The sequence below is a fragment of the Chenopodium quinoa genome, unplaced genomic scaffold (assembly GCF_001683475.1).
Source record: "Chenopodium quinoa cultivar QQ74 unplaced genomic scaffold, ASM168347v1, whole genome shotgun sequence".
Lineage (NCBI taxonomy): Eukaryota > Viridiplantae > Streptophyta > Magnoliopsida > Caryophyllales > Amaranthaceae > Chenopodium > Chenopodium quinoa.
This window is the reverse complement of record NW_018744502.1, coordinates 6,817,042-6,839,369: the sequence shown is the minus strand read 5'-3', so window position 1 is coordinate 6,839,369 and position 22,328 is coordinate 6,817,042. Positions and strand designations below refer to the sequence as shown.

General features: G+C 37.6%; 1 protein-coding gene across 1 annotated transcript; it reads right to left on the bottom strand.

The window, feature by feature from the left end:
- Positions 1–11,887: 11,887 nt before the first annotated feature.
- On the bottom strand, positions 11,888–15,979 carry LOC110698202 (aldose reductase-like). Its single transcript, XM_021875601.1, has 8 exons — positions 15,679–15,979; positions 14,846–14,896; positions 14,622–14,695; positions 13,703–13,790; positions 13,373–13,579; positions 13,148–13,219; positions 12,417–12,656; positions 11,888–12,340 (listed from the first exon to the last, which is right to left on the bottom strand). The coding sequence occupies exons 1-8, from the start codon at positions 15,820–15,822 to the stop codon at positions 12,227–12,229; spliced, it is 990 nt and encodes a 329-aa protein (XP_021731293.1). The 5' UTR covers positions 15,823–15,979; the 3' UTR covers positions 11,888–12,226.
- Between the last annotated feature and the right edge of the window lie 6,349 nt (positions 15,980–22,328).

The following is a 22,328-nucleotide window of genomic DNA, read 5'->3' as shown; positions in this document are numbered from 1 at the left end:
TTCTAGGTGGTCCATAAACCAAGACCCCACATTTAAACTCGTACTACCCTCACTCAGATGCCATAGAAAGTAAAGCTCTCGAGTAGACACGACCCCTGAACTGTCTCCCCTAGCAAAAACTGTGTTCGCTATGGTACGCTGGGCGATCCTAAAGGCAGGGTGAATAATGGCTGTGGCCTTATCAGTTCTAGGGTTATACCCAAACAACCCTGTGATTATTCTCCAAAATTCACCCGCCATATAGTTACGGGGTTGCCTATCCTTAGGCCCCATAGTTCCAGAAACAGGCCACCCGAAAGCTTGGTTAACTCTCGCTACGGACATTCTATGTTGGGCATTCATGAGCTGGAAGGTCATGTAACGGGGGGATCTTGTGGTGTCACGGTGCACACAAAGGGAGGAAAGGAATTCTAGGGTCAGTCTCCTATAGGTTAAGGCATGTAACTCTAGCCAAGAACCTAGGTCGGCTCCCTCGAATAACATTGTGATGTCAGCTCCTACCCCTAAGGCGTCCGCCACCTCACTATCATAGAATTTGGTGGGCTTGACCCGCCTCCTACTGATTTTAAGGAAATTGGCCGAAAAGGCCTGGTCAGCGAAAACTATTCCCATTGTGTCCACTTGCGGTGGATCAACGGGAGGAGGAGGCGATGGGTTCCTAAATCTAAGGGAAGAGGTGTTTCGGGATTGGTTTCTTCTTGGCATGGTTGTTTTTATTTTGTTTTATTTAGAATGACTAAACCCGCCACACAAAGAGATCAAAACACTAAACCAATTCACCAAGTAATTTTAAGGTCAAAAACCCAAGACTTAGCCACACCAAAGGACACCACAAAGAATAATCCACACAATCACAAAAACTCACAAAACCTAAACAATTAATCCTCACAATATTCAATTAAACCCATAATGCTTTACATAAAAGCACAAATACTCAACAACTATCAATTCAACCAAGATTGCAAGCAAAAATAAGCACAAAACAACAAGTTTCAAGTATGGAAATAGTAAGTGGAAGGAACGATTATACCGAGCTTAACGTGGGTGTAAAACCCGCAAATGAACCTTCCTAGCCTTCCTTTCCCTTGCTTGAACCTTTTCCTTCAACCAATTGTTAAAATTTCAATCCAAAAGAAAACCCCCAAATTGATTTTTTTCTTCTTAGGGTTTCGGTTAATGGGTGATTTTTGGGTTGAAGATTGGAGAAAGGAGTAGTATTTTGCGTTTTTGTTGAAAAGGAGTGTTGATTATGGTGGGAAATGTTGAATTTTGGGTGAGAATTTGAGTGTTTGAGGGTTGAGAGGAGGAGTAAGAGGGGTTAGAGAGAAGGAGGAGAACCGTGGGTTTGAGAGGAAGAACAAAAAATTGTGGCTTTTTTTTTTCGAGCAGTTTCGGCCTTAAATACTTGGTATGCACGGACGTGCAGCATTGGCACGGACGTGCAGCTCAAGTCAGAACGTGCTTAACTTTCTGCCTGTAAAAGCACGGACGTGCCATTATCGGCACGGACGTGCTGCTTTTGGCACGGACGTGCTGCTTTTGGCAGAATACTTCTCAACTTTCTGCCTGTAAAAGCACGGACGTGCCATTATCGGCACGGACGTGCTGCTTTTGGCACGGACGTGCTTAACTTGGCAGAATACTTCTCAACTTTCTGCCTTCCTAAACACGGACGTGCCATTTTCAGCACGTCCGTGCTGATTGGCAGGCACGTTTACTCTCCTTTTTTTTTTTTATTATTTTTTATTTTTTTTTTTGAGTAAAATTACTAAAGTACTCGGGTTGCCTCCCGGAAGCGCTTCTTTATTGTCACTAGCTTGACCATATTACGTTTTCAATCACGAGGGATATCAAATTCATCTAAATGAACTACCTTTGTTTCTTCTTGCACGAAACCATCGAAGTATGCTTTCAACCTTTGGCCATTAACTTTGAATGGTTCACCTTTGTCGTTGGAAATCTCAATGGCGCCATATGGGAATATCTTTGTAATGGTGAAAGGGCCACTCCATCTTGATTTTAGCTTTCCCGGAAACAACTTCAACCGGGAGTTAAATAGCAAGACCTTGTCACCCTCCTTGAACTCTCTCTTGTTGATGTGCTTGTCGTGCCATGCTTTGGTCTTCTCCTTGTAGATCTTTGCACTCTCATATGCATCTAACCTCAACTCTTCCAAGGCATGGAGGTCAAGCATCCTCTTTTCTCCGGCGGATTGGATATCAAAATTCAAGGTTTTGATAGCCCAGTGCGCACGATGTTCCAGTTCCACCGGTAGATGGCATGATTTCCCATAAACGAGCTTGTAAGGGGTGGTGCCAATAGGAGTCTTGAAGGCGGTGCGGTAGGCCCATAGAGCATCATCCAACCTTGATGACCAATCCTTCCTTGACCTATTCACCGTCTTCTCTAGTATCAACTTAATCTCCCTATTTGAAATTTCAGCTTGACCACTTGTTTGAGGGTGGTAAGCCAATGACACCTTGTGCCTCACTCCGTATTTTTCAAGGAGAGCCTTGAAATATCGCTTTGCAAAGTGCGATCCTCCATCACTTATTACGGCACGTGGCACGCCAAACCTAGGGAAAATGACTTTCTTGAACAACTTGACCACTACCTTAGCATCATTTGTAGGAGATGCAACCGCTTCAACCCACTTTGATACATAGTCGACGGCCACCAAAATGTATTTGTTCCCAAAAGAGGATGGGAAAGGTCCCATAAAATCTATTCCCCACACATCGAAAATTTCCAGCTCTAAAATGTTATTCAAAGGCATTTCATTCTTTCTTGACAAATTACCGGTCCTTTGACACCGGTCACAAGCTTTAACAACTCCCCATACGTCCTTGAACATAGAGGGCCAATAGAAACCGCATTGCAATATTCTCGCCAATGTCTTGTTAGCACTCATATGTCCTCCACAAGGTGAGGAGTGACACATTGTGATAACTTCATGAATTTCATCGTCGGGGACACACCTTCTAAAAAGACCATCAATACCTTGTTTGAAGAGCAAGGGGTCATCCCAAAAGTATTGGCGGACATCATGGAGGAACTTCCGCTTTTGTTGATAGGTGAGGTCGGGAGGAAGGATGGAGCAAGCCAAGTAATTTACAATATCCGCAAACCATGGGGCCGGGGCTTGAATGATTGCGAATAATTGATCATCCGGGAATGAATCATCAATTGGCAAAGCTTCAATTTCACCTTCTACGATCGGTAGCCGTGAGAGATGATCGGCTACTACATTCTCGGCACCCTTCTTGTCCCGAATTTCTATATCGTAGTCTTGTAAGAGCAAGACCCACCTAATCAACCTTGGTTTAGCGTCCTTCTTGGACAGCAAGTACTTCAAAGCCGCATGGTCGGTGAAGACTATAACTTTGGAGCCCACCAAGTAAGACCTAAACTTTTCGATAGCATGGACGATGGCTAGGAGCTCTTTTTCAGTCGTTGTGTAGTTTCTTTGTGCTTCATCAAGAGTTTTTCTAGTGTAATAGATGGCATGGAGCTTTTTATCCTTCCTTTGCCCAAGCACAGATCCAACGGCATAGTCCGAAGCATCACACATGAGTTCAAAAGGGAGCTCCCAATTTGGTGGTTGAATGATGGGAGCCGTGATCAAAGCTTCCTTCAACCTATCAAAGGCTAGCAAACAATCATTAGAAAACACAAAAGGGGCATCCTTTACCAACAATTGAGTGAGCGGCTTAGCGATTTTGGAAAAATCTTTAATGAACCGGCGGTAAAAACCCGCGTGTCCAAGAAAACTCCTTATACCCTTCACATTAGTGGGGGGAGGGAGGCGCTCAATAACCTCAATTTTGGCACGATCAACCTCAATGCTCCTACTAGAAACAACATGTCCCAACACAATACCCTCTTCAACCATGAAATGACATTTTTCCCAATTAAGCACAAGGTTCACCTCTTGACATCTTTTTAACACTTTAATCAAATTACTTAGGCAAGTGTCAAAAGATGAACCGCAAACAGAAAAGTCATCCATAAATACCTCGATTGATGATTCAAGCATGTCGGAAAAGATAGACATCATACACCTTTGAAATGTAGAAGGTGCATTACATAATCCAAATGGCATCCTTCGATAAGCAAAGGTGCCAAAAGGGCATGTGAATGTAGTCTTCTCTTGATCCTCGGGTCGGATAGGGATTTGGAGGAATCCCGAATACCCATCCAAGAAGCAATAGTGACTATGTGATGCCAACCTTTCCAAGATTTGATCGATAAAGGGGAGAGGGAAGTGGTCCTTCCGAGTGGATTTGTTCAATTTTCGATAGTCTATGCACATTCTCCACCCGGTGACCGACCTTGTAGAAATGGTCTCACCCTTATCGTTCTTGATAATGGTCATGCCCCCTTTTTTGGAACAACTTGAACCGGGCTAACCCACTTGCTATCGGAGATAGGGTAGATTATGCCCGCTTCAAGAAGTTTCAAAACCACTTTTTTAACAACTTCTTTCATGTTGGGGTTGAGCCTTCTTTGGTGCTCAATTGAGGAGTCATGATCATTATCAAGCAAAATCTTGTGCATGCATATCGTGGGACTTATCCCCTTAATGTCATCAATGGCATACCCAATGACACTCCTATACTCCCTCAACACAACTAGGAGTTTCTCAAGGGAAGTGTCATCAAGGTTGGTATTGACAATAACGGGATAAGTCTCATTATCATCAAGAAAAACGTATTTAAGTGAAGGGGGAAGGGGTTTAAGTTCAACCTTAGGAGGAGGCGTAGACCTCTCCTCTTTTACCTCCACCTTAAGTGCTTCAAACTCCCTTGCCTTGCCATGTAGGGGTTGGTCTAGCAACAACTTGTACCCCTTAGCTTCATCATCATCATTGTACAAACTTTCCAAGAGGATCGCTTGTAGAGTATCTTTGCTAATGTTCATCATCTTCAATTCCTCCACTTCTCGGTCAAGAGTATCGATTCTATTGATATCCTCATACATAGGCTTCCTCATGGCTTGCGAGAATGAGAAAGAAATTTTCTCATCTCCCACATTCAATGTTAGCTTGCCTTGTTTCATATCAATTACCACTCCCGCTGTGTTCAAGAACGGCCTTCCCAAAATGAGAGGAACCTTGTTGTCCTCCTCCATTTCCATCACCACAAAGTCACAAGGTACAAAAACTCTTCCCACTTGTACCGGTACATCTTCAAGTATTCCCATTGGTAACCTAACCGAACGATCGGCTAATTGTATTGAGATTCTTGTTGGCTTCATCTCACCAACTTTTAAATTTTTCGCAATTGAGAAGGGCATCAAGCTTACACTTGCCCCAAGATCACAAAGAGCATCCATGGCTTCCATATCTCCAATCTTCACCGGAATTGCATAGCTACCCGGGTCACCAAGCTTTCGGGGAAGCTTGTTTTGAATGATTGCGCTCACCTCCATTGGAAGGGAGATGGTTGCACTCTCTTCAAGCCTACTTTTGTTGGACAAGAGATCTTTTAAAAATTTCGCATATGTAGGCATTTGTGACATAGCATGAAGAAAGGGAATGTTCACTTGGAGCCCTCTCATGACCTCAAGGAACTTTGAAAACTTCTCATTCAATTTTTTCTCTACCAACCTATGAGGGAAAGGAATAGGTGGCTTGTAGACTCTCATTGGGGGTTTCTCCACTTCAACTTCAACTCCCTCTCCTTTCTTTGTGTCTCCCTCAACACTCTTTTCTTTTTCTTTTCTCTCAACTTCTACCACCTCATTTTCAACATCATTCTCACTTCTCACCTCCACACCCTCATCTCTCTTTTGTGGCACATCTTCACTCATTACCGGACCTTCATACCCTCTCCCGGACCTCAATGTGATAGCCTTGACATGCTCCTTCGGGTTCACAACCGTTGAGCTTGGAAATTGACCACTAGCATTGGAGGTAGAACTCCCAACTTGTTGTGCAATTTGAGCTAGTTGATTCTCAATTATTTTGTTGTGCGCTTGAAGTTGTTGGATGTTGGAGCTCATTTCTGCATTGCTCTTCCCTTGTTGATTTATGAAAGACTCAAGAGCGGCCTCAAGGGAAGTCTTTTGGGGTGGAGGAGGTTGTTGGTTGAATTGCTGTCTTTGTTGGTTTGGATGGCGGTATGGGGCTTGGTGATTTTGTTGATTTTGGTTGTAGATGTTTTGAGGAGGGTTGTTGTAGTTGGATTGTTGGTTTTGATTGGGTTGTCTCCACCCTTGGTTTTGTTGCCTCCAACCTTGATTGAAAGGTTGCTCATTTCTTTGGTTCATGGCCGCAACTTGCTCATTAGTAGCATTGCAATATGACGCCATGTGATCATTACCCCCACAAGTCTCACAAGACATGACTTGTGGTTGTGGTTGTGGTTGTGAAGAGGAGGTACCGCTTGAGGAGGTTGCTTGGTCTAGCTTGTGAGCTAGCATATCAAACTTTGAGGCAATGAGATCTATTGCACTCAACTCATGCATACCTTTCTTCTTCGGTTGACTTTCTCTTCTATCATATCTATAGGCGTAATGCCTTGCAACTTCTTCAATCATATTCTCGGCTTCTTCCACCGGTAGCTTTTTAAGACTACCACCGGCTCCGTTGTCAAGATTGGCCCTTGAGGTAGGAGTGAGACCGTCGTAGAAGCTTTGAATAATCATCCATAAAGGCAACCCATGGTGTGGACACTTCCTCTTTAGATCCTTGAATCTTTCCCATGCTTCACCTAAGGTTTCATCATCCTCTTGAGTGAAGCTTGTAATCTTCCTTCTCAATTCCGCGGTCTTTTCGGGCGGACAAAACTTCCCAAGAAATGCTTTGGTAACCTCTTCCCATGTTGTTAAGGATCCTTCTTTCACGGACCTCAACCAACACTTAGCCTTGTCCCTAAGAGAGAACCGAAACATATGCATCCAAATGAATTCCTCCGTGAGGTTGTTTTGCTTGATGGTAGTGCACAACTCAAGGAAGTTGTCTAAATGAGCTAGAGGGCACTCATTTGCACTCCCCCCGAACTGTTCACTTTGGATCATCCTTATGAGTTGAGGAGAGAACTCATAGTTGTTTGCATTGGTGGTGGGAAGAAGTATGCCACTCCGAAGTTGGAATGCATCGGGGTGGTCATAGTCTTGTAGAAGTGGAGGAGGCGGTGGGTTGGCCATCTCTTGCTCGTTGTCAAGATTATCCTCCGACTCGGAATCCGTATAAGCTGAAGAAAATTCCGGCGTGCCTTGTAGGAGCCTTCTTACGTTCCTCAAAGTTCTATTTAACTCCGGATCTACGGGGATAAGCGGTGATTGCTTACTCCTCCGTGTCATGCACAGTCAAACAAAGCTAAGGAAAACGTTAGCAATGACTATCACAAAGTAAACACGCTTAAACAAAAAGAAAATAAGAAGATTATATACATATACACAAATCTAGACTCATTCAACAATAACTTATTCAATGTGACTTTGCCTCCCCGGCAACGGCGCCAAAACTTGATAGGACGTCGTCAACCTATCAAGAAATAAGACCTAACTCGATCCTACTCAACTAGTAGCAAGGGCAAGAAAGGGTCGAACCCATGAGAGGCGTTGAATCAACCACCAAATGTTATTGTTTAAACAAGCTAGATTAAGTCGGGGGTTTTAAGTTGGTATTACGTCACACTATTCTAATTCAAATCAACTAATTCTAAGAGGTGATTAACAATATTAAGAAGGCCTAGGGTATGGGTTACACCACTCAACTTCATCACGGACCACAAGTAGCATGCATAGAAATGGTGATTTAGGGGATAGATTAGGGGAAGTTATCAAATGCACCCAACTACTCTCTCAAGCTAGAGGGATTACTTGACATCAAAACCATAACCTACTCTCGTGATTATGGGCAAGAAACAAGTGTTAAAACATCCTCACGATAACATGCAAATTCCCTTGACTAGAAATTCCTATTCTCATGGCAAATCAAGTCAATCAAGCATAAGGGAGCTTCCTCAAGTTCATCTCTCGATCCTTCGTTGAGGAAGCTAGATAAATAATTCAAGCAATGGCCAATTACAAGAATTAACAATGAAACCTCTTAAACTCAACTAATTAACACCCCACAATTAACAAATTAGTACATGCAACAAGTGTTGGTGATTACATTGAGGGTTCACCCAAACCCTAGAAATTAGACTACTCACAATCCATGGAAGTTAATGCAATTAAAGATTTCAAGGAATTCATGAACAAATTAAAACTAAGAATTAAGTAGAATCTAACAATCAAACATGCAAAGAACAACCAAACAATTAATAAAAAGCAAGAATTAAAGATAGAAGAGAGAAAGAAAGAGTAAGAAAAATTACTAGAAGCTTCAATAATTGACCAACAATGGTGGAACTTGTCTTCTACAATGATTGGATTGAAAAACCTTCAAAACAAGAACTAAAATCTATGCTAATTTGAGGATTTTTGTGTTTCAAACTAAGAGGAGTATGAAAATCTGGAAAAATTGGGAACCCCTCTAAAATGGTCCAAAGGGGCTATTTATATTACCCCCTAAAATAAGAGGACGGTGAAAACAAGAAACGGGTAAACTGTAGGTCTGCACGGACGTGCTAAAGTTGGCACGTCCGTGCAGACCAAGGCAGAAACTCAGTTTAAGACGACCTGCTGCAGCACGGGCGTGCACCTTTGGCACGTCCGTGCTGCATCATCTGCACGGACGTGCAATATTTGGCACATCCGTGCAGGCCTTGGCAGAAAGATGGCTTCAGGTCTGCACTCCTGCACGGACGTGCAACATCTTGCATGGCCGTGCTGCCTCATAATCACGGAAGCACGTCCGTGCTGCATCATCTGCACGGACGTGCAATATTTGGCACGTCCGTGCAGGCCTTGGCAGAAAGATGGCTTCAGGTCTGCACTCCTGCACGGACGTGCAACATCTTGCACGGCCGTGCAGGGTCTTCTGGGCCCTTTTCTTCGTGTTTTCTTCTACGATGCTCTTGTACTTGGATTCTTTCCATCATTTCCTTGCTTCTAACCTCGGTTTGGTAACCATGGGCTTCATTTGGTCGTCTTTGGACCTAAAATCTCAACAAAAACACTAACAACCCGTGAAGCATAGGATACACAAAAATTGCATAATAATAGGGTAAAAGTGAACCAAAACACAAATTTGTTCAGGTAAACTAGGTTCAAATACGCCCTAAAACCGCATAAAATAGCAAGTTATCACCAATCCAGTTTGGTTGGTCCATGATATGGGTCCAATAATGGTGTAGTTGGATGGGGCTTGCAAAGACCTTTCCAACGATATATTATAAGCCCAATTCCGATGAATATTGAGGAAGTTATGGCCAATTTACTAAACTGGGCCCGGTTTGAGCTTTATGTACGGCCCAATAATCTAGGGGAGGGCCTAATATGATTTATCATTCCTAATGCAATTAGGAATGGTTTTAGTCTTCTAGAACCTTCTAGAAGGTTCTTTTCATTCCTAATTCAATTAACATTGATAAGTTGACTTTGTTGACTTTTCAGAGTTTTAATCAAAATCAAATAGCATTTTCGAAGAAATTATATTATTTTATCCTCCAGTACGGTAAACTTATCGGATTTTCGAAAACGCGTTAGAATCAAGACTGGCGTCCAACCCCAGGCCTTGGCGCCAGCTAGCCAGGGTTGGCGCCAATCCTGTTTGCATGCGTCAGACTCTGTTTTGTTAAATTATCATTTTTGGCTAATTTTCTCTATAAATATCGTATCAAAAACTCCGTTTTTATTCACGAATTCATCATCTACATTCACCAATTCTCTCATTCTCAAGTATTCTTTAGCATTCAATTCTTTCTTGCTCTTTCATACAAAATTCCGCATTCACAAGATCTAGAAACACCTATCCATATTCGAAGTTGCCTTCGTCCTAGGCGTGAAAGGTTTTAATTTCTGAGGGTTTGGTCCCAAATCTCTCTTTCAATTATTTAATTTAGTTGTTTTGATTATTATTTTCCTTGAAATTACTAACGCGTGTATTTTGTTATTAGAAAGAGGTACGAGGCATCAAAATAAGTACTTTAATTGATTTATTGATATTATGATGTAGAAATCATGTTTATATTGTTATTATGATATTTCTAGTATCATGTCTAGGGTAATTTTAATATTAAATATGATTTCTATGATGCTTCCTATGTTCTTCCTAATATTTATGATTGCTAGTATCATGTTAGGGTTAAAGATTTGATTTTTATTGCTTAGTGACATGGTAGGGTTTGTTATTAATCTTGTTAGTATCATGCCTAGGATCTTGCTATGTTTATTATGCTTAAATATTAACATGAACATGATTATGATTATTTGTTGTGTTGCTTGATTATTTATTATTTATTGCTTGATCACCTTCATTGCCTGTTTAAAGGGAATTTTGGTTCTTGTAATCACGCTTAATAAGATAATTAATAATCTTGTTAGGTTAATTGTGATTATAATTCAAGTGATCGCCAATAATAGATTTATTTGTGCATTAATATTCAACCAATATAGATTAAACAGGTTTAGGGTTAAATCTATTGATTATATGTTAGTCAGAAAGCGCACATGAATACGAGCAGAATAAAGTAGAGGCCTATTATTAGGGCAGGTTCAATCTCTTTTAGGTTGGATTTGTACCTTCATCCTCGAACCCTTATTTGGTTCATGACCTTATGGAGTTGACGATCTCTTGGATCGTTAAGGGGTGTAACCTTCACCTCGTGAACAGTTTACAAGTTCCTTAAAAACTTGTTGGCGACTCTTTTGCTCTATCTTCTTCCCTTTTGGACGCCACCGTACTTTAGTGTATGATCACAGTGGGGTTCAAGCTAGTGGGATTTTAAAGGCTTGAAATTATTCCCTACACATACCAACACCTAGGAGCTTGTTTCAAGTCATACAATGACTTGCGCAATCTGCATACCAAAGAAGGATCTGGGCTGTCAAACCCGGGGGGGAGCTTCATGTAAACCTCTTCATGTAGGTCGCCACGATCATGTCCTGCTCGAACCGCAAAGCCCACAGCTTCTGTCGGCTTTGAGTCAGCTTTGAGTTCGGCCTCCAAACGTGAAGTGCGAACTCGTTCTTCTTGAGTCACCAATTGATAAGCTCTGTCAAGGCTCGGAAGAGGATCTTGAGACAATATATTTGTGCGGAGTGAGGAGTAATAATCAAGGTACAAACCCATTATTAAAAAATCATGTAAACGTGCTTGTGCTCGGCGTTCTTCATGTAATCTGCCAGCTGAACACGAAGCACAACAAGAGCAAGAAATCAGAAGCTCATGACGATCCAACTCCTGCCACAGAATATGTAATTTGCCAAAGTACTCAGAAACAGTCATTAATTTGCTCTGTTCGCACTTAGCAAATGGCGAACGAAGTTGCTGAATTCGGGGGCCATTAGTTTGAGAGAAGCGTTGTTTTAGGTGATCCCAAAAGGGTTTAGCTTCTCGAAATTTTGACAAAGAGGATTTTAATTGTGGATCAATCGTATTTGTAATCCAAGAAATTAGCATAGCATTAATTGCCGTCCAATCAGATTTCGTGCAAGGAGGTGATGGTTCGTTGATTGTTCCATCAAGAAAGTCGAACTTCCTCCGAGCTTCCAACGCCGTTTGAATGTCGGCAGCCCAAGAGTCATAGTTGTCTGCTGTGAGACGTGTAGGAGTAATAAAATCCCCTGGTCGATCTTGCGACCCGAGGTAATATGGGGAATTTGGCTCGATTTTTGTAGGTGGTGGAGGTGTTTCATCACCGCCAGCCATGATTAATGAAAGAAAAAATTAAAAACTTCATCTGAAGCAAGGCTTGAAATTCACGGATGCGCAAGGAAATATGCTTCATTTGTAGCTCTTTTATCTTTTCTAATTTAAATTGGCTCACTTTCATTCATAGCTTGCTCTTTAGGTGAAATTCGCCCGTTATGCAAAATCTATTATATGGGCAACATGAACTTCAACAACATATCACTATCAAGTTCTTTTAATAAGAATTGATTCACATAAATGCTAATGCATTATGCATTACTTGATACAGAGTAGCTATTATGCCAAGTAAATTTAACGATCACAAACGAAAAAACATAGAACATTAATAAGTACAAATAACATATACAATTATATGTTATTTTACACTGCTATATAGTTTACATTTTATTGGAGAGAAATAAAAAGATTACAAGACGTCGATTTAGATAATCTTCCTTTCTTATTATCTCATAAGAGAATTTAAGGAGCAATCTTTAGAGGAGGAATATCTTCAAAGTCCCAGAGCTCTTCCACGCTCTTGAATGGTCCCTCCGTCTTGTTCACGAACAGATTTTCGCCATCTATGATTCGTTTCTACAACAATTTTACAGTGTAATCAACAACCTTAAACAAAAGAAATTCTGGTTTCAAATTCACAGAAATAGCTTACCTGTTCTTTGAAAGCTGAAAGAGAATCAAAGTCTTCTTGAGGAATTTCCCACCCGAAAACCTGTATGTTTTCCTTGATTCTATCCGGGTTACTCGACTTAGGGATGACACTAGTCCCTCTTTGCAATGCCCATCTTACAAGTATTTGAGCTGGTGTCTTTTTTAGCTTCTTTGCTACTTTCACCACCACTGGATCATTCAACAAGTCTATCTTCCCTCCTGAACCTAACGGCGAGTATGCCTGCCCCAAAATATTGTAACACCACCCATTTTCAGAATAATTTCATATTGTGGATTATATTGATGTGCTCAAAGATGTAATGTGAAAAGTTATTAACCTCTTACAAACCATTTGTAGTAAGGTGAGTAAACGTACACATAACAAATCAACTAAATGCTGAGAATTTTGTACTACTACTAGTATTACATTAGTACATAATGTTATGATAAATCGTTACCTAGAGTATATAACTCATGTAATTTTAGAAAAAGTTGACTTCAATTCGCAAAATTTTCCATGTCACTAGTTCTACGTTCAAGGGTCAATCTCAACTATGTTCGAAAATTTTCATGTTACTTGTATTTGTCTCTATTAAAGTGTTCATGATCATGTCTATATATCTACTTTTTATTATTGAACATGGTACCATGGTGCCAAATATAACATTTCCTCAGACATGGGTACTTAAGAGCACAATTCATGTTATATTTAAGGTAAATTTGACATCTTACAGTGGCGTGGATGCCATGTTCCCTACAAGCATTGAGCATCTTCTCGTTCCTCCATCCCGGGTGCATCTCCATCTGCAATGGCAATTCATGAAGATCATTAATCATATAGCAAAGAAAAAGCAAAATTCAAATCACTCTTATAAAACCAAATTGTTGTTTATCTTAATTGTTTACAAGTGTACTTATTTGACAAAGTCCCTATTATTAGGCAATTTGTATGTTTACCTGACAAACTGAAGGCTTAACAAGAGCCAAAGTCACTAGCTTGGTAAGCTTTGCGACAGTGAAGTTGGAAATGCCAATGTCTCTAACAAGGCCATCGGCGACAAGCCTCTCCATTTCCCTCCATACTCCTTTCATGTCAAACTCTAGCACGTCCCCTGCTTTTGGTGGCATGCTTGCACCTTCCTTTAAGCGAAATGGCCAATGGATCTACAAAACAAACAATAAAAATAGCCTAGCATAAGTGTTTATTTGGGTCATACTAATACAGATAAAAGACCAAGGTACATAAAATAAGAAATAAGATGTGATTAAGAAGGTAAGATAATTTACAAGGTAAAGATCAAGATAATCAAGTTGAAGTTTTTTAAGGGTGTTTTCGAATGTTGGTCTAACCCTCTCTGGAGTCAAATCAGTGCACCTACAAACTCAACAAAAAAGTAAACAAGTTAGTTTACGCGATTATATGACTTGTGTTGGAACAACAAGTGTGTAGTGTGTGAATTTTGTGAAAAAACTCAAAGTCCCACATTGGTGGGAAATGAGAGTTTTACTCTCTTTATAATATAGAGAGTGGGCTAAAGGGGTGTGGCCCTTGGGCTACCCACATTTTGTGGAGAGGGAGGACCTATATGGTAAACCATCTATCACACGCGCGCCGGGCCGGGTTGGGTTGGGTCGGGTTTATTAAATAAACTTATTTTTTGGACAAGGCTAATTGCGTGATTAGTTCCTTGATTTTTGCTAACGTTTTGCCACGCATTAATCTTCTGTAACCGTTTTGAACGTTCAACTTATGACCGTTTTAATTGCGTGATTAGTGCCTAATTAAACAGCAGCAGTTACGTTGCAATTTTGCCTATAAAAGGCGTGTTGATTTCCTGTTTTTAAGACACAAAAAAAATACAGAAAGCAATCTTCTTCTCCTCTCTATTTTTCCTCACAAAAACAAAACCCTCGAGCAGTTTCTTTTCTTTTTGGTGTTTAGTTGCCCGGTGGTTTTGTGCAGTTTCACCGGTATAATTACAATAGAGAAAGGCTGTTTTATCCTGGGGAACATCCGGTTTAGTACGAACTGCTTGCACATTTTCAGGGCAGTGCCGTGAATGTTCTAAAGAAAGCGACATAGTCCGCGACTCAGTCTAATTTTCGGTAACTTTGTTCTTACTGTTTTTGTTCCCGCAGTTCCGTTTATAACAACTTGTAATTAAGTTGTAATTGTAATAATTATATAAAAGGTGTAGAAATAAACCATAGTTTAGAGGTGACAAAAAGGTCAGTCCTTTCAACTCCAGCATGAATTGCAGCCTTAATGCCATCACCAACCTGATAACAAATGCTACAAATCAAATTTGTGCAGTAATAAAAGGAGTTAAAGCTATCTTTATAGGAAATTAATATCAAATAATATAAAATAGTATGCTTAAATAAATAAATAAAAAAAAAAAAAAAATCATAGAGAAAGAGTCAAGTTACCGCCTCCTCTATATCATATGCCCAAGCTGTATCAATATGCCTGTAACCAGCCTGCACCAAAAAAAATCCATTATTAGTTTATTACATTGTTGGCGTGAAAATGGGCCTGATTTTTAGCCAAAACCCGACTCATGAATAGGCCCAATCCACATTAACTATTTTTACACGATTATCGATTAACCTATATTAAAAACCAACTAAAAATTAAACATGGACTTAAACTAGTAAATCTATAGTTACCATTCTATTATTCTTCTCTTAAATTCCACTAATTCCAATTATTTTCTTGGTGTTTGAAAAAATGAAGTGTAACCGTATATTGTTATCAAGATTAAGCTCTACAAGATTATTTACCCACACACACACTAAAATTAACACTAAAACCACGTTTTTGTAAGGTATAGTAAATCATAGGGTAATGGATGTTTGTTTAATTTTGTTAGGATTTCTAATGTGTTCATTATAATCATGACCATGTATATGATCATCTAATCTTTATTACCTTCAAACATGTGATTTTGTTCATAAATTCCCATTACTTCACTAATATCTACCACCTTTTAAAAAAAATGAATATTTGTGAACATAATGAGTTATTTGAGGAAGGGCTAACATTACAATAGTTATAGACATGAATTTTCCCCACAAACTTATTTTACTAGTATATAAACTATTATCATTACCGTTGCTGATTATGACAAGTACATGCATGTTATCTTATACATAGAAGAAATAAAGTAAAAAAGAATTTGATTACTAACATTTGTACAATAGCCTAACACGTTGCTCGAGTCCAAAAACTAGTTCATTTTAAAAACAAGAATACACCATACCTCGACAATGGCACTTTCAACGGAGTAACGAGCTTGAGAGCCAGATTTCCATGTCCCCAAACCAACGCAAGGGATAGTATGATCACTCATCAATTTGAAGTACTCCATTTTATCATTTGCTGGAACAAATGTTGCTCGATGCATTTTTCTTTTCTTTTTTCAATTCGTTTTCTCTCAAATTAATTCTCTCTTTTGGTTTGTGAAGTATTTGTTCTAGCAAAATCTAGATTATATATACTTGGAATAAGTTGATGAGTATATATATTATATAATTCACACTCATATTAGGTTGTTAGCCACGTTTATATATAAGTTATTAGGTAGGTAGCCACGTAGCTTACTATTGGCGGTTTAATTAAATAATTACTTTATAAAATATGATGATTTCTGTTCTGTTCTTTTGATGAGACTACTAGATAACACTTGTTAGTTCTTACTATAACTTCTCCAGAGAGTCCAACATCTTGAAACATCCGTAGTCTTCAATTCATTCGAATTTGCATTTAAAATATTTAGGATTTATTCCTCTTACCCTTTGGGCTAATTTATAGATTCGGGGATCAGTTTTGAATGGTTAGGTTTCAGTCTCCTCCCGATTGTTGTTATATGGCTTAGTTGAAAGGTGGATGCAAACATAGGTACACCGTATTAAATATTTCACTATATAGATGAAATTTAAATTCGTGACATTAAGTATGATGATATGGTTGAAGACCAACTCAAATATAAGCTTAAATTATATTAGTTGAAATGTATGCTTAAACTATTGGTTGGAGTTCTTAAAATGATTTTATATTCTATTAAAATCATTTAAAAGACTTAAATTTAATGCAAACTGATATTCATGTGGTATATAATCAAATCAATTGACTCATCACTTCGATTATGAGAACTTAGCCAAGCTTGACCCCAATCGAACCCAATAGAAAGGACATTTTCACCAATTCTAAATACTTTGTACTTATACTTGATTTTTTTTTTTTTTTCCTTCATGAAAATACACACTTTAAATTTTACATTATCTTTTTAACGAGAAATTTTACATTATTCACACACTGTTGTAATGCTATTACCATATAGGAATAAAGATTAGCCTAAGAATACTGATTGATGAAGGCTAATTATCCATATGATCTTTTTACTCGATCACTCCTATTCAAAATTGTGCTAGTCGTTATTGAGGTTTTGTCGCAAACCTATTAAAATTGAGAATGATTGAACTAACCCGAGCAATTTCAAACAACCTATTTTCCATCTCAAACCTATTTACCATCAAAATTGAGGATGATTAAGCGACCCGACCCGTGCCTTGCCCGACCTAAATGACCCATTTGTCGGGTCATGCCATGACTTAAGTACTAGAATATTTATAAAATAAATAAAAAAGAGAGGGTATATATGGATACCAAAATTTTTACTCGTGGGTAGCGTAATTGTACTCGGTATTGTTAAATGAAGGATGATTGAGCTAACCCGAGCAATTTCATATGAACATGTTTGCCATCTCTATATCTTGAGCATATCTAATAAAGTGTCAACTACTGGAAAATTCACCTGAAATTGTTTTGAAATATCAATGGCGTTTCTTAGGTCACATGTTCACAACTATACTATATAGTTAATATTCAAGTCATGAAAAAATTGGTATAATATATTTAGTGTGCTTGCACTTAAATAATGAAAAGAGAAAATGTCAATGAGAGGACAAGTTCAAGCAACAAAAAAATTGAATATTTCCTTAGAATGTTAGAATAATGTCTAAGGAGGACCAAGCTGAATAGACCAAATCTTATGTTGGAAGCAAAGAGCCGAGCTAGCTTAATCATATTCAACTGTTATATATTGGTTTTATTAATTAAGTTCTAGACGCTTAATCAAATAACTATTGTTGTCTTGTTCAACAGTCTGTGCTTCTAGTCAATATTGACTAGTCTGAATATATGAAATATGAATCAATTATCCAAATTTGAAGATTTTGGTCAAACTTATTGTTTGACCACCAGTAAATCTTTCTGGCAATCAATTATCCATATAAACTACGAGTAGCTAGTAATTGATACTTAGCTTAATTGATTGTTTGGTATAGAATTGAAGCGAAATTACAATGCATGTGGTTTTCTAATTCTTAGAAATTACGGGTATTACATACTCTTAACAATTGTTCAGTTTTGGGTTGAAAATTACATATGCCTTGAAAATCACATGTAATGTGAATAATAAACACGTGAATGTAATTTTATACCGAGTAGTCCATTTGCTAAGTGGTCGTTGTATTAGATTCGTAGTGGAGTCTTAATTAATTTTGGTAATGTTAATTAATAAATTATACCTTCAATAATGCTTTATTCTCATAAATTTTCACTAAGATGTATTGACACTTAAACAGCTAGTCATGGGAGCAAAAAGTAATTAAAATAATAAGGAAAATTTGTCAGGAACTACACGCTTAATAGGGATATTTGGAAATAACTACCTACTAAATAAATTTATCAAAAAAACTACCCCTAAATTTAAAAAGTTAGAGTAGCAATACCCATTTTCATTTTTCCGACAATAATATCCGGCGCATGGGCCCACTTTTTCAATTTTTCTCTGAAAAGACACGATGCAATGACAAATTGGACCTTAATTCGTAACCCTAAGATAACCAATTTGAATTAAAAGCAATAAATTCAACCAATTTCAAATTATCTCCAATTTCTAAGAACCCTAATTTTTCTTATCGTTACACTCTAACATCAAAATTCATAATCAATGGATTAAAAGAGAAGAATTACCTATGAATTGCATACCCTACTTGTTTTCACTTCTTCAATTAGGAATTTTTAGAAGAAATATTGAAAAAGTGGGCCCCACATGCCGGACTTTCTCGTTGAAAAATGCAAATGGGTAGTGCTACTCTAACTTTTTAAATTTAGAGGGTAGTTTTTTTGATAAAATTTTTTAGTGGGTTGTTGTTTCCAAATACCCCTATTTAGCATGTAGTTCCTGACAATTTTTCCAAATAATAATTAGCTATAAAAACTTACATAGCATGACAAGTTAATTATCAAATTAGCTTGTCATTGGTGTAGCTTTTAGGAAGGCATTAGGGGCATATTGAAAACTCACGAAGAAAATACACATGAATTCAATTAATACTCCATATTAATAATATAGAGTTCATATTTATTCATAATCATTTTTTTATACATTATAACAAAATCAATCAAAGTTAATTAATATACAAAGAGGTTTTTTTTTTTTTAAAAAAAAAAAAAGTCAAATGTATCGATTATTTTGTAAGATAAAGAAATTAAAGTTTTACTCAAATTAAATTTTACCCTCTGTTTTATAAATGCATCATTTGAGTTTTCATGGTTACAAAGGCACATCTTTAATAATCAAAATGTATAATTAGATATTAGTAAAAATTATAACAAAATTATATTATAAAAGCAGACAATATAACAAATTTAACAATACTTAATTACTTGACTGTTTATAAAATATATAGTATGGAGTAGTAAAAATATTAAATCAAAGGTAATTGGTAAATAGTGCAAAACCTCAAATATTACATACAGAGTAATACATTTAAAAAAAAAATGGAGTGAGTAGCTCAATAAGTCAATCAAGTCTAGTCAATATTATGTTTGATCAAAATCAAAGTTCATTCTTAGAACATTCCTCCTCATTTCTAAAACTTAGCCTATAAGTTTCATTTACACCGTGTAACTAACAACAATGACATTTACTCCCCTTCTTTCACAAAAAAAAAAAAAAAAAAAAAAAAAAAAGGGGGGGGGGGGGACATTTACTCCTCTTTATTACTTCCTCACCAAAAACAGAAATAAAATTGCAAATAATTCCCCTTTTTCCTCGAACCATCCTAAAAATTTACCTGAAATTACCACGAACTCCCTTATCATATTCCCCAATACTTGTATAAAATCTTAAAATAAAAAAATTACCACAGCTGTAAATTTATTAATATTGTAAAAACATATTCCAGAGATTTAGACCCTTCCCCAAGCAACTAACAGTGTACACGTGCCACTTACCCAACCGGTAAAACAAATTTTTTTTTAAAAATAATCCCGTAATAAATCCCTTTTTCTTTCTTTTTTAATTTTTCTCCTAAAATTTTACTTTTACGAGTACTTGATTTTTTTACAAAAAAAAAATTCCAAAAATAAAAGAATTAAAAAAAAACCCAAGTACTTGGCCTCCAAGGCAACACCGCCTTACACAACATACCATATAAACCGCCAATATAAACCCCTTCTTCTTCTTCTTCTTCAACCTCCCTCCTTCCCACTTTCTCTCTCCTCTTCCCTCACTTTCTCTCTCTAAAAAAACCCAGAAAAGATTTGAAGAACAAGATGATGGAGACCACCAATTCCAATCTCAATCTCCTCTCAGAAGATCCATCAACAATTACTCTGTTTCCTGTAACATTCTTCGATGGAGAAAGAGAAATCGATGTGGGTACTGTCCCAATCAACCCATCTCTCACCTTCAAATCCTTTCAATCTATCTTAAGTTCTAAACTCCAGATTTCACCCCATCAAATCACAATCTATTTTCAACGCCCTAATTTCAACGATTTTCACCATCATCATCGTCGTCGTCATGCTGTTACGAACAAATTCGATTTCGAGAGCGCCATGAATGAATCCGATTCCTCCTTCTATGTCGTCCAGAAGCGTTCTCGTCGCACACGAAGGCGTAAACCCAAGAATCATCCTGCAATTAATGGTAATAATTATGATTTTGTTCTGCTGAGAAGAGATAATAATTTTAATTATAATAATATCGGTAATAATCTTGGGAATTATAATTTGAATGAATATTTGGAGTATGTGAATCGGATGAGGTTGATTCAAGAAGTGGAGAGAGAAAGGGAGAAGTATATGATGTCGATGAATTTGAATTCGAATGTTTATGAAGATTTGAGTTTTGGGTATGGTGGAGGTGGAGGGTATTATGGTAATTTCAGTGATGATGCTGCGTCTTCTTCGTCTTCCTCTGTTTTCTGTGATGTTTGTTATAATGCTGCTGTGAGAGGAGGAATGATGGATGAAACGGTGCCGTTTCATTGGTGTAAAAACGACGTCGTTACTAAGGTTTTCCGATCGCCGGCGGGTCCCATTGCTCCACCTAATAAGAAGAAGAGTATGGCTGATTTCTTTGCTTGATTTATTTTTTTTTTGTTGAAGAAAAAAGGGAAAATTTTTGTATAGATGATAATGTTCTTCTGAAAAAGAAGAAAAAAAAAACAGAATTTGGGGAAAAATTGTGAATAATTTTGGGGATTAAGGAGGTTGGATTATGGTTAATGTGGGTTTAATTAGGGTTTTAATTAGGAGAAGATTGTGTTTATTAGTAGGATTGATTTGAATGATGGAGTGTAGCAAAAAAGGTGTTGTTTTTGCTACTAAATTTGACTGATTTTTGTGACAAAAAAGTGCCCTCCTTTTTTTGTGAAGTGTTTTGGAGGTTTGCCTTTTTTACAAAAATATGTAAGCTTCTACTATTATCATGGATGATGATACTATTATCCATCTCAATAATATGTTGTTTAGTTTATTTTTTTTGTTGGATTGATTGATATTATTGATTCTATTTAGTTAAGTTTTCGTTTAATTGTTGTGATTCAATATAGGGAGTTTGATTCTAATTGTCTTGTAATTTCAATTGCCAATGTTATGATTTTCTATTGTTATGTTACAATCAATTAATTGATTCAGTTTAAATTGGGGTGATTAAGACCTTGGTGTAACAATTAAAAGCAAGTAGCAAATTAAGGGGATTTATATACATTTAGCAAATTAAGTGGATTAATACTAGATTGATACATTTAGCAAATTAAGTGGATTAATACATTCGATGAGATGACGTGTTGATTTTTCATGATATTCACAAATTGTTTGCTCAAGTCATCTTTTGCAATGCAATCGGAAAGAGGTACTCATATTACTTAATTGCACTTGCTAATTAGTCATTGAAAGGTACATTAGACTACATTATTCTTTTCTAAGTTGTAATCCATATCTTTCTAGAAAAAGCTTGAAATGACGTAAAATTTGTGATTCAATGTTCAACTTTTGTAATCACATTGGATGAAAGCCTAGGAGAACAAGTTAAATCAATATAAAATATTACGGAGTACTTGTAACTCATATTTTAGACATGAAAAAAAGTCCATTTATCGCCTAGTATCTATGCATGTAGGTGATGACGTGATGTAGCCTTTTTGTCATTAAGGAGTGCTATTTCTTATGACAAACTCATTTAGGCTAGTGGTTTAAAGGATAATGTACTAGTAGGGGTGGGACTTTTCAAACCGAACCGTGAAACCGCCCGTTATCGAACCGAACCATCACGGACCGATCCGTTTATAAACCGATAAATATAAACCGAAAATCGAACTGAACCGTTCAATATCAAACCGAAACCGAATTGAACCGCTCAATGTCAGCCCGTTACGGACCGTAAACCGATAACAAACCAAACTGCGCAAATTCGAACCGAAACGAAACCGAACCGAATGGTTTATAAACCCGTTAATGACCCGAACCATTTATAAACCGAAACCGTTTAAACCGGAAAAAAATCGTTTAAACCGAACCATTTGTAACCCGCTAACCGTTTAAACCGACCTGTTT